The sequence below is a fragment of the Pristis pectinata genome, chromosome 9 (genome assembly GCF_009764475.1).
Source record: "Pristis pectinata isolate sPriPec2 chromosome 9, sPriPec2.1.pri, whole genome shotgun sequence".
Lineage (NCBI taxonomy): Eukaryota > Metazoa > Chordata > Chondrichthyes > Rhinopristiformes > Pristidae > Pristis > Pristis pectinata.
This window is the reverse complement of record NC_067413.1, coordinates 69,399,033-69,412,904: the sequence shown is the minus strand read 5'-3', so window position 1 is coordinate 69,412,904 and position 13,872 is coordinate 69,399,033. Positions and strand designations below refer to the sequence as shown.

At 39.8% G+C, this 13,872-nt stretch overlaps 1 protein-coding gene across 1 annotated transcript in view; it reads right to left on the bottom strand.

Annotated features, from left to right (window-relative positions):
- The window catches only part of spidr (scaffold protein involved in DNA repair), a 193,400-nt gene that overhangs the window by 134,205 nt on the left and 45,323 nt on the right, over positions 1 to 13,872 (bottom strand). Inside the window, exon 2 of the mRNA XM_052022596.1 lies at positions 3,231 to 3,450. Coding sequence (XP_051878556.1) covers positions 3,231 to 3,450 — 220 coding nt within the window. The remainder of the gene's footprint in view (positions 1 to 3,230; positions 3,451 to 13,872) is intronic.

Sequence of the window (13,872 nt, the reverse complement as noted above, 5' to 3'; positions counted from 1 at the left end):
GGCTATCACTTGGATTTCATATTAAGCTTTAAAGTGACAAATTAACAAATCATAAATATTGCAAAATAGAGATCATTGATTCATTACCTGAAAAAGGAGAATGTCTAGGAATTCAATCAACTCCAAAACATGAACAAAAATCTCAATATAAAAATGAGTTTTGTGAAACAATGTTATGTTAAATAATTTTTCTTTGTGAGTTTTACATCCTCATATTTCTTGCCTGTAATTATATCCATATGCTCCTCCCCTTCAATGCCAGACTTGTAGCAAATCCCCTACCCCCGGTCCCACCTCGCCAATGCTTCAGCTTCCTCCCTCCCAGTGTTGGGTGTATGGTGTAGTTTTGGTCACATTCCTTCCTTGTGGCTTTCTGAACAATTTTTCAGCTTTTCTAATACAGCTAAAACTTTCTCTTTAATGGAAGGCTCCAGGCTTAATAGCTGCTGGTTCATTTTTTGTTAATACCCTCCAACCAACTATACTGCAAAACAGGAATCTTTGGCCTATTCTACGTGATAGGAACCTCAATGAGTTGGGGTGATGCATTAGCATCACAATGCTTGGCCAAGTTAGTCTACTAATTGCAGCAAGGGCATCCGCATCCCAAGACTGCTTAGTCAAGATTGAACAGCTGGACAATTTTCATTTTCAGAGCTGCTAAAATATGTTCTTATATCCCTAAATCATTGCACTTGTAAGAACAGCTACAACTCATTGCCAAAAATACTATGCTTTCTTTTAGCCAACTGCAATATTCACAGATAAAAAAGTACATAGAAACTCTTCTGAGAATACAGGAAAACTCTACAGCAGTGTAACTTCAGGAGATATATATTTCAATAAAATCTCAATGAAACCCTTATCTGGATATGATTATTCATATCTTATCACTTAACTGCACTGTCTTTTTTCCCTATTGTGACTTTCACAATTTGGACACAAGGCTTTTCTTAAAATATACTGGTACCTCCTTTAGTGCTCAGGATGCATTCTCAAGAATGAGAGTGCAAGTGGAATCAGTGCTAAAAGGGGTCATTACAGGATTATATAGAGATGAATTACTGACAGCAGTGGTGTTCTGGGAATCTGTTGTAAATCCCTGCACTTCTGCAGCAATGGAACAGTTAAAGTGATCTCATTGTTACATAGCTCTATATGGCATAGGTTTAAGGTGAAAGGAGAATGTTTTAAGAGGAACTGAGGGGCAACTTTTTATTTACTCAAAGGGTGGCATCCTTGTGGAATGTGCTGCCAGAGGTTGAAGCAGGTACAATAACAACTCGGAGAGGTACATGGATTGGAAAGGTTTAGAAGGTTATGGGCCAAATGCTGGCAAATGGGACGAGCTTGGATGGGGCATCTTGGTTGGCATGGACCAGTTGGGTCAAGGGGCCTGTTTCTATGCTGTAAGACTCTGCCTCATTGGTTGACCCCACACAATGTGCAGAGGCTGCCTGTGAGAGTTAGATTTGGGTGGGCAGGGTGAGCAGTGTGGCTGCTCAGCACTAAGATTCAGGACAGAAGGCTGCACCCGGGTCAGTATGGTGAATGCAGACCATTACTGGGGACAAACATGAGCTGACAGACCACCTGGATCTTATGATCTCTGTCATCAGCTCCTGCTGTATGTCACGTACCACGCACTAGGGTTTTAAAGGAGGAGGTGGCCGCAGAGAGTGGACCTATTGGTTGAAATTTTTTAAAACTTACTAAATTCTGGGAGGGTACCAGAAGATTGGAAAAGAGCCAATGCGACTCCATCGTTCAAAAAAAAGGAGGAAGAAAGAAGGCCAAAAGTAATATGTTTAATGTCTATTGTTGTAAAGATGCTGTTGAGTCGATAATCAAAGTGGAAATAACCAATCACCTAGGAAAGTTGAATATAATCAAACCTCATCAAAGTGCTTTTAAGAAAGGTAAATCATGGTTGACAAGTATGCTTGAGTTCTTTAAGGATGTGACAGAGAGGGTTGATAAAGGGGAACTGTAGATGAACTATATTTAGATTTCCAAAACGCATTTGGTAAGATATCACACAAGAGACTGGTGCATAAATTAAGCAGCTCAAAGTACTGGAGGAAGTGTATTAGCATGGATTGAAAACTGGCGTCACATCGAAAACAGAGAGTTGGAATTAATGGGTGCTTTTCAGGCTGGAGGGATTTAACTAGCTGAGGGCCACAGGATCGATTCTTGGCCCTCAATTGTTTACTATTTACATTAATGATCCAAAGGAGGGAACAAAATATAAGGTTTCCAAGTTTACCAATGAGACAAAAATAGATGGAAGGATATATTGTCATAAGGACACTGTAATTCTGCTACGGGATATAGAGAGTGGGTGATTGGATGAAAACCTGGCAAATGAAGTTTAATGTGGGGAAGTATGAGATTATGCACTTTGGTAAGAACAATCTAAAGGTGGATTATTATCTAAGTGGAGAGAGGCTGCAAATGAGTGAAATACTGAGGGATCTAGGTGTCCTAATGCATAAATCCCAAAGGTTAGCAGGCAGGTCCAACAAGTATTTAAGAAGGCAAACTGTATGTTGGCCTTTATTGTGAAGAGGTTGGAGTTAAGCATAGGGAGGTTTTGATACAATTGTACAGTGTTTTGGTGAGGCCATACCTGGAATATTGTGCACAGTTTTGGTCCCCATACCTATAAAAAGGATATAGTAGCGTTGGAGGCAGTCCAAAGGAGATTCATCAGGCTAATTCCTGGGATAAGAGGGTTGTCCTAGTGAATGGTGGGCAGGTTTGAGAGGCCTGGTGGTTTACTTCTGTTCTCATTTTCTTGTTTTTGTGTCCATGCAAAATCCTAGCAATGGCTTACACTCATGATGCTGACCAGGGTGCAGCCCTGAGCTCTGCTACATGACTTACCCCAGCCTATTCAACAGCAGTCCTCACAGACAGCCTCCCCACATTGCTTGAGTGGTTCGCCATTGAACAACAATGAGATAACAGGGGTTTAGGCCAGGTTCATGGCACAGCAGCACACGGTCCGAACAGATGTCTTTGTAAAGCACAGTGAAGGTACTTACCTGTGACAGCGTTCAAATTCCAGGACCAAGAGCACAATAATGAATCAGCACTCGGAATTGCTAAATGGGGCACCAGTGAAATGCTTATTTGATCCAAGCACAGCTTACTTCAGCTTTTAAAATTATATTCAAGAGACAATTTAACAAACCTGTATTAATGGAAGATCATATGGAACTCACCAAGGTGGATATATATGAACAGTATCTCCTGCACCAATTCTGAGGTGGAATGCTGTTTCTCTTGTGAATAAAACATTGAGAAGGGTTTTGCTGCCACAGTCATCATTTTCAACAGCTTGCTCCATAGAGATTTCAATCAATGGCTGACACAATGCTACGAACATCGAACATTCTTCATGTAACTCCAAGATTTTCACCATCAAAATACTTTCTCTTCCACCTGCCACATGAGGAAAAGAGATGGGAAATACTCTTATTAATCTTCCTTTACGGGTTTTAGTTACCACCTTTTTTGCATATTTTATCCTGCTCTTCATCTGTCTAGCCTGGTGTTCTGCCGTAAGAATGTTGATATAATCTATTCTCGGGTGATCAATGCCTCTTGCAGTCACTTGGCATGGAGACAAGTCAAGCTCCCTGTGAATCTGGTATACTTTCCTTCTCCCCATAACTTAAATATGAACTGATTTGATTGAAATCATAGAATAAATATGAAGGATAGGCAAATCTACCAACTGAGACCAAAAATGTATTTTAAAAAAGGGCAGACAAGGCGACCACTTTGCCCATGGCCTTCTGGAGCGCCCAGTTGAAAGCTACTTTAATCCTCCTCCCCATTCCCACACTGACCCATCTGTCCTCAGCCTCCTCCACTGCCAGGGTGAGGCTAGACACAAACTAGAGGAACAGAACCTCATATTCCACCTGGTAGTATACAACCCAATGGCGTGAACATTGAATTCTCCTATTTCAGGTAATGTGCTCCACCTCTGTCCCTTTTCTCGGTTCTTTCCCCTGCTCAACCCACTCCATCTGCCCATCACATTCCGCTTCCCTCCCCCTACTGTTGCCATCTGCCCACCCCACCTCCCTTATTTGCATCCATGCTCCACCTTCCTTTCCTATCAGATTCCATCATCTGCAGCCCTTTGTTGCCTCCACCTATCACCTCCCAGTTGCTATTTCCACTCTTCCCTCCTCACCTCTCATCACCTGGATCCACCTATCACTTGCCATATCTTGCTCCACCCCTTCTTTCTACCTCCTTATACTGATTATTTCCCCTCTACCTTTCAGTCCAGATAAAGGGCCATGACCTGACACATCAACTGTCCATTTCCCTCCACAGATGCTGCCTGACCTGCTTAATTCTTCCAGCTTCTTGTTTGTTGCTGACAATCTATTGCATTTGCTTCCCAAAAGTTCAATGGGTAAATACACTGTGGCATATGCTAACTCAATGGCAAGTTATTTGATCCCACACAGGGCAATGCAGAGACCACATCTAGTCCAAGTAGTATTAGATTAGGGAGGACTGATATCTTGAGTGTTCTTCCTTCTGATGATTATACAATGCCCCTTCTTTTATTGTCATCATTGGGCAAGATTGGTCTCAGCTGCACAACCTGCCATCTTCATTTATCAAACTCATTTATGAAATGGTCACAAGAGCATAGGAAAAGGAGAAGGTCATTTAGCCCTTTCAGCCTCTACGATCATTCAATTAAATCATGCCTAATGATGTTATGCACCTTGGTCTGTCTTAAAACCTATGAATAACAGAAATATCAGCCTCAGATTTAAAACAGACGACTAATCAAGCCTCAACTGCTATTTGTAAAACTATGTTCAGAGTGCAGAAATGTCTTAAATTCGCTACATCTTTATGCATTCATAATCTTCTTAAAACAGTGGATAAATATTTATACTGTAGCTTAAAACAGGTGTTGGCATTACAGTCTGTAATGCCCTGATTTCAATCAAAAGCAAGGGAAGTGACAGAGGGTGGGCAGGTGGTGAATCTTCACCCATGGAATGATCCCCGACATGGCTTAATGAGTTTAAATAAGTAAATCAAGTAAATTAAATGCTTTAAAAGCTGATCAAAAGAACCATCTTGCTTGATTTTCCTTCCTTAGATGAGTTACATTAGTTTTATGTTGAGGCTGAGTCAAGGATAATGTCTTCTACTGTACCAATTTGACTAAATGTGCATTATGCTTTACATTTTCATAGCTATAACTATTTATTAAGGCAGTAAAAAAAGGCGTACGAGATATTCTTTTAAAGTTGAATGTTCCTGCAAGCTCTCAAAACCATAAGCAAAAGAATAATCCTTCCACAACACAACATTTTGTTTACATCTCCCAGGGGATTACATAACTGAAATATAGTGAAGAGAGGCTGATAGTAAGTACCTAGTCTCAGTGTTCCAAACATCATGAGTGTTGGACTTTGATGCACCTAATGCTCTTTGCCTTTCTGTCATTTCCATATACTATGTAGATTTTCAATATGTGTACAGGTGACTTAGTGAGTTACATGCCTCTCGAGACAGATGTATGATAAATAGAGGCTTCTCCAATCACCAAGCATCTCAGTACAGCCAGAAGACATTGCTGCAACTGTTTTGGCAAGCCATTCTACTGACAATGGGAACAAGTCTGACACCATGCACATTAAAACCCTCATACGTGCTTTTGGAAGAGGAGGAGAGCAATAGAGGGATACCCAAAAGGGCAAGTTGCACCTAGGAAATTTGCAGTCACTAATTTATATCCTCATAATTATGTGTCAACAAATTCATAAAGAAATCCATAACAGAAGATCTGTTTGCATGAACACACCAAGTCTTGAATATCCCAATGGCAGATGACACTTCAGAAGCAGTGACTTTATAGCACATTATGCAGCACTGAATCAAGAAAGGTAAATCCAAGTGATTAACAGCCAAATTTTCCTTCCAAAAGTGATGCAACACATCATGGAACTCTTACATGCTGTTCAGTACTAAAAGAACAATTCATTCTTCATTCAAGGCATACTATCTCAGACAACATTTGGTATATTGCTACAAGCAAGCAAGAGCTAACATTCTCCCTTGTTAAGTAAAGAATAGCAAGATCACTTTTGATGCAGTCTCACACACAGGCTCTACTTAAAAGCAGTCAGGATAAGCTAGCTTCCTCCAGTCTTAACTGTACAACTTGGACAGCAAAGGCCAAATACTGTTGAACCTTGTTCCTGCCTCTGTGACCCAACTCATTTTTTTTTAAACCTCTGATTATATTTACCCCATACCTGTAATGCAGAGTGGTCTAAAGACACAGGAAGTAGAAAGAACTTGTATTTATATAGCACCTCATGCATCTCTTTCAGAACATCCCTATGCACTTTAAAGCCAATAAATAACTTTTGAAGGATGAACTGTTGGTAAATAAGAAACACAGCATCCAATTTGTAACAGATAGTTTTCACAACAACAACAATGTTCATCAGAAAGCATGTTTTTTTTTAGAAATATTGACACAAGGGATAAATATTGTGCAGCACATCAGGGCCAAGTCCTTGCTGGTCTTCAAATTTGCTGTGGAATCTTTTACCTTCACTTGACAGAGAAAGTAGAGCCTTAGTTCAACAGCTAATTCAAAAGATGGGATTTCCTACAGTGTAGCACCCTCAAGACAACACTGCAATGTCAGGCGAGATTTACATGGTCAAGTCTATAGAGTGAAATTTGAAATCAAAAACCAATTTAGCTCAGTGCTAAGAAACGTTCTCTACTGAGCCAGGTTTTACATATAAACGTAAAAGACAGATATCCGGCAACACTGCAGATTTATTGTTACACTTTGTAGAAACTTCAAATCATTGTCCCCAGCTAGATTTCAAATGTTGTATCATTAGCTATTTTTCCAACATGGAAATTATGGCTTTGGACCTGGGCAGTGCAGCCAGATAGAAATCATCTATCATATAGGAATCATATAGAGGCTCAGATGTGCTGTAAAAGGATGAATGGTGTAAGTAAAAAGCAGAGGTCTCTTGGAGAACATTGAGTTCTACAAACTCATGCAAGTTTTCATGAGTTTTAGCAAAAATTTGTTGCATATGTAATATACAATTACATATAAACTTGACCTATGATATCATCACCGGTTTTTGCATGGAGCAGTAACCATTTAGAGTCATAGAGCAATACAGCATGGATACAGGCCCTTCAGCCCAATGAGTCCATGCCAACCAGGTGCCCACCCAGCTGGTCCTAATTTCCTGCATTCGGCTCATATTCCTCTAAGCCGCTCCACTCCATGTGCTTCTTAAATGATACTATTGTACCTGCCTCAACCACTTCATCTGGCAGTTCATTCCATACATTCACCACCCTGAGTGAAAAAGTTGCCCCTCAAGCCTCTTTTAAATCTTTTCCCCTCTCATCCTAAATCTATGCCCCCTAGTTTTGGACTCCCCTACCCTGGGGAGAAGACTGCTACCATCCACCTTATCTATGTCCCTCATGATCTTATAAAGCTCCATAAGATCGCCCCTCATTCTCTAACGCTCCAAGGAATAAAGATCTAGCCTGGCCAACCTCTCCCTGTAACTCAGGCCCTCTAATCCTGGCAACATCCTCATAAATCTTTTCTGCACTCTTTCCAGTTTAACCACATCTTTCCAATAACTGGGTGACCAAAACTGTACACAGTCCTTACAAAGAATTCAATTTCTGCACTCAATTTAAAACTCTTGCATAGTGAGTGCACCAAACAAGTCCCAGTTGTCATTATTGCTAAATACTTGACAATGATATTGTTGATTGGTGGAGCAGACTTGATAAGACAAATGGCCTAATTCTGCTTCTACATCTTAAAGTCTTATGATAAAGTACCTTAAAGATACTCGAAATCATGAGACCTAACATAGTCAGCCTCCACAGCTGTACGTTTCCTTCCACCCATCCAATTTTTCTTTTTCTTATTTGACGAACACATCACGTTATAGCTTGAATCATTGAATGTGAACATTTTTACCATGTTATCTAAAATATATAATACAAAAACAGTCCAAGCAGACCCAACCAATTCACAGCATTCAGTGCTGTATCAGTGATTTCTCTATTTGGCTTCGTCATCACTTCTGATTAGGCAATTCATAAAATAAAATCAACAATATCCTGCAAGATAACTATGCACCTCAGAGAATGATTTCTCAAGCTCACAATTCAGTTCATTCAAAATCAACTTGCATGTTACTGCTCACCAACATTCAAGGGTTATTACCCAAGAGAGACTGGATTTGGGATGGTCATTTGAAGTGACACTGGTTAAGAGATAATGTCAGCTTGGATATCAGAGATAAACGTTTTTAGTGCAAATCTGACATCCAGCTAAGAAAAATGACTGGGGGCTTAGATTATCATCTCATCCGAGCAAAATGTCCAACAGTGCAACACACCCACAGCAATAGAATGATAAATATAGACTAGATGCTCGAGTCGCTTCATGGGATCTGAGCCTAATTTTGGGACAATGACACGGCTGATATCCTGAAAAGGACTACTCGAAAAGCAAAAGAAAAACCATTCTGGAACACTGAAATAAAATGCTGGACATACTCATCAGTTCAGACAGCTTCTTTAGAGAGAAAAACAAGAGCTAACAATTCAGGTTAATGGTCTGTTTTCAGAATTGGGAAATTTTTGAAAGCAAGTATGTTTAAACTTGAAAGGGGGAAGATTCCCAGCGACGAATGCGTCCTGCATCTCATAGTTCCAGCAGGCACTTTTTTCCTCATCACTCTAGTTACACCTCCTCCAGACAGATTAGCACCAATAATAAACCTTCAGCTCCCTCTCTTAATCAATCTATGTCATTCTTTTTATTTGCTCTCCACTCCATCATCGGCATCTCCTTTGTTCTCTCCATAGTTCCTCCTCCTCTGCAAGTTTAAGCATGCCTGTTTTCTAAGCTTCCCAGGCCTAAAGAAAAGTCAGCACCTGAAACAAACTTTCTCTCCACAGACATTATCTCCCAAGTTGAATATTTACAGTATTTTCTGTTTTTATAATGATCTCAGCAAAATAGCAAAGTGAACTAACATTTAAAATTGCTCTACACAAGCAAAAACATATAACACAAAATATTATTAATTTTATTTTACCCTAGGTTAATATCAGTGAGTTGAATGTGTGTTTGAGCCAAAAAAAAGTAGGTGCTTTGTTTTGTAGTCAAGGGTTCATGCTCAGAAGAACATATACTGGACAGCTGAAAGCCTTTTAGAAAAGTTCTCTTAATATTAAAATTTAACAAATGTTCACAAGCAAATAAAGGGAGTGTCACACATACATAGAATAATTTGGGTGCAGAGATTTTGTGTTACAATGCAGAACCACGTGGTAATCAGCCACTAAATTTGGCATTCTACCTCTACCATAAGTGGTCCTCAAGAGTCAAGATCTTTAAGATTAAGGTCCTGCAAGATAACATATTTGCCTAGATTTTGATTGCAAGATTACTGTTATAAAAATAATGAATGAATATTGCATGCAATTAATATGACACTAAATCTCTCCTGAACAAACCAGTAAACCTATCACACAACAAAAAAATAGACATTTTACTAACACAGCAGACAGATCTTCCACAAAATTACCTGCATTCATCATAAACAGATGTCCATCATGAAAAGTAAAGTGGATAATTTTCCTCATTGTGGACTTTGCTGTTATAACATAATTGCAATACAAGTTACCAGCTGCCCCAATCATGATAGTTTGACATACTGGTATAATAAATTTTTCATTCTTCCAAACTAAGTTTTTTTTTTAATATGAACACCATTCTGCTTTTCTGTACTCTATATCATTGCTGTAACTTTTCAAAATCATGCCTTAATTCACAATGGATCTGTTTACAAAATTCCCTGTTGTTTTAGTTGTTACTTTAAAACATGCCAGCCCACTGGGAACTCCTAATGCTGAGGGAGAACTGAGGAAGCCACTGGCTCTTATTTCACATCAAAATTTAACTAGTATTCACAAGCAAAATAGGAGTTTTGGAAACGCATGCAAAGGGTAAAGTGCAGAGATCACAGAGCAGATAGCAACGTGGTCACCACTCATGTAAACTTGAGGCTCTACCTCTACTATAACTGGTCCCAAAGAGTACATTTAATCTTATAGCTTTTTTTGCACTTTGGTTAGCAAAATAACTGCCATGAAGTAAACATAAAAAAGCATGCAAATTTCATCAAGCCAAACCTAGACTGAGTGAAATTGTAAACTTGTGATATAATCACAAAAATATCAAGACTTTATAAGCACAGTGAATAAATATTTTACAAAATTACCTTAAACAAAGGCCTTTCAGTAAAAGTGGACTCTAAATTACATGTATAACCTGTCCTTCCTGGAGACTTAGTTCTGATGCATCATGACTGCTGTATAATTTCAATACAGGTTGTTACCTGCATCAAACAACCTTGATGCCGCACTCAGCAGTCAGTCAAATTCTGCCCTGATATCAAGAACAGTCACCCTCACCTCATCTCTAGAATTCTGCTCTTTGATCCACATTTGGACCAGATGGGAGTTGTGGTCCTGGTGAAACTTAAACTGGGCATTGGAGGGTTGGTTATTGGCAAGTAAATGCCACTTGAGAGCGCTGTCAATGATGCCCTTCATCACTTCGTTGACGATTGAGAGTCAACTGCTTGGGCAGTAATTAGCCAGATTGGATTTGTCTCGCTTTTTGTGAATGGAACATAACTGGACAATATTCCACATTGCAAGGTAGATATCAGCATTATAATTATACTGAAGCAGATTGGCCAAAGGCTCAGATAGTTCTGGAGTCCAGGTCTTCAGCACCACCACTGGGATTTTGTGTAGTCCTGTACCCTTTACTGTATTCATTGCTTCCAGCCATTTCACATCATAATGGAGCGAATTGAATTAGCTGGAAATGGGCTTCTGTGTTGTGGGGATCTCCAAAGAAAGCCAAGATGAATCATCTGTTTGGCACTTCTGGCTGAACATGGTAGTAGTTGCTCCAGCCTTTTCTTTACCACTCACATGCTGGGCCCTATCATCACCGAGAGTGATGTGCTTGGAGTCTCAACCCCCAATAAGCTACTTAATTGCCCTTCACCATTCACAACTAGATGTGGTAAGACTGCAAAACTTTGATCTTATCGGTTGATTGTAAGATCATTTAGTTCTCTCTGTTTCCTGACGTTTTAGTTAAGCAAGAAAGTTGTTTGATATTACAGCTAGACTATACCTCATCATCTTTAGGTGCATCTTGTTCTGCTCTCAGCAAACGCTTCTGCACTTCTCATTGACTTGACAGCAATGGTAGAATAAGCCAAGCCATGAGGTTACTGATGGCAATGGTGTACATTTCTGCTACTGTTACTGATGGTCTCCAGCATGCCATGGAGGCCCAGTTTGAACTGCCAGATCTGTCTTAAGACTATCCAATTTAGTACATTTGGTGGATACAATGGAGGAAATCCTTGGTGTGAAGTCAGGTTCTTGTCTCCACAAGGACTTCCACGGTCTATCAATGCTATCATGGCAAGATGCACCTGCCACAGGAATGGGAAACCTGGGGTTTACCAATTGGATGCACTGCCCACATCACCTTTCCACCCAGAAGTAATGTTATTTAAATAGATTCTCAGTTGCGTGTAGCCTTATTGCAGACTGAACAGGAGCTATGTTGGTAGGAGAATTAACCATTAGATATTCAGAAATGAATAAAATCTTGACTGACTGAGACAAAATCAGTGGGTGACAATGGCGGTCATGCACTAGGAGTGAAACATGGGCTGGATTGACCACCGTACTGACTGAGAGTTGCAATAGTAACTGGTGAAGCACAGTGTGGGGCCACCATTTTCAAGTGGTCAGACTGCTGGCATGTGTTCTGTTTTTGCCACCAGACGGTGTCGACAAATCCAACAGGAAGGCTGTAGAATGAAAGCTGAAGTCAATTGCTGGGTTTTTAAAATTTATGCTCATGCACCCTGCTTATTATTCTTATTAATACAATTTTATCTGCTCCATTTGATAGATGATGTTTCTGTGGCAAATGCAACACCACTACATGTACAGAATCCAATTTTCACTGTATTTTTATTCAATCTGCAAAAACAGCCTTGTTTGCTATCCACTAGTCTTTCCAGATTTAAACATTTTTAATTTTGTGAAACTTTGTTTATTATTGCAGTTCCTGACACTCTGTGGCTCACCAGCCACGAGGTGAGTGGACGATCTATTGGCAATCTCATGAGACATGTGTACTTTTAGGAAGTTCAGAGAGTGGGGAAGTGTATAGTGGTATTCCCAAGGGCCAGGACTAAGTCCACTGCATGCTGGATCTGCATATACAGGTCATAATTTCCAAATCTGCAGACAACACAAAACTTGGAAGCATGGGCAACTGTAAGAAGGATAGCAACATATGTTAAGAGGTTGTTTGACTGATCAAGTATGTGGCAGAAGAAAATGCAAATTGTTACACTTCGTTATGAAGAGAAACAATTTAATGATGCCACAATTCTGGAAGAGATAGAGCATCTAGAGTTATAACACACAAGTCATTGTGGAAGACAGAAGCTCTTAAAACGTATGAGATTCTAGGCTTTATAAAAATAAGTATTTCTATTACAGAAGCCAGGAAGTCATGAATGAACCTTACAGCACATTGGTGCACACACATTTGTAGTATGGTGTCCAGATCCTATTTCTGTACTTTAGGAATGAAATGCAGATCCTACAGAAGGTCCAGAAGAGATTTACCAGAATGACTCCAAATACAAGGTACTTAAACACATGAATAAATGGGAGAAGCTGGGTTATTCTCTTTGGAGCAGAGACAATTGCAAATAGCAGTACTTAAAATAATTTAGGACCAAGGCAGATTAGATAGAAACAGATTCTGCTGGCAGCAAAGTGAAGAACCAGAAGGCACAGAAGGAAGATAACTAGCAAAAGAACCAAAGAAATTTGTGAAAAGATTTTTTGATGCTGTGAATGATTAGAATCTGAACCACTGAATCAGAGACATCAAAGCACACAACCAAACGCTTCAGTCACCAAGTCCACTCGATCAAGGACCCATTTACATTAATCCCATTTTATTCTTCCCTCACTTCCATTAACTCCCACCAGATTCCTCCACTTACCTAAACACTAGAGGACAGAGGATAGGATAGTGGAGGCAGTAAACAGAAATCTTATTTTGTGCTTAAAAAGCTGTGCATGTAAACTTAAGTCTGTTACAAGTGATCGATGATAGTCTGGTACTAGCCGAATGGGGCACATGCGTGCAACTTCATGAGTGTGAACCAGCCCGAGACTCTGAAAGGATAAGTTAGGCTTCTTGAAACCTGAAGCAAACCAAAAGCCTACACCCATGTACCATGTTTTGAAGGACTCAAATACCCAGCAAAGAAAACCCTATTTGGTCAGCACCTCAGAAAACTTAACAATTCCCAACCATATGGAGCCACAGAGTGCCTGGTCTGTGGACTACAATTAGCAACTGTGAAGAGACACTTAGCTTCACTACTGGAAATCAGGGAGGTTCTTTCATGTAAACTATCAGAAGATTCAGGAACTAATTTGGCATAAATGCAAGATATTTCTGGAAACATTATCATGTCCCAAGGAGGATAAGAAACAGATCTACTGACATTTACAAAAACTTGTGGTGGATGGAAAGAGTGCAGAAGATAAAGCAACTTGCTAGTAACTACAAAATGCACAAACTCTTCAGCACATGGCCACCTATGGCCCAAACATCCATTTAGTTGAGAACTAAGAACAGCTTATCAAGACTACAAAGGCCATCAGCAC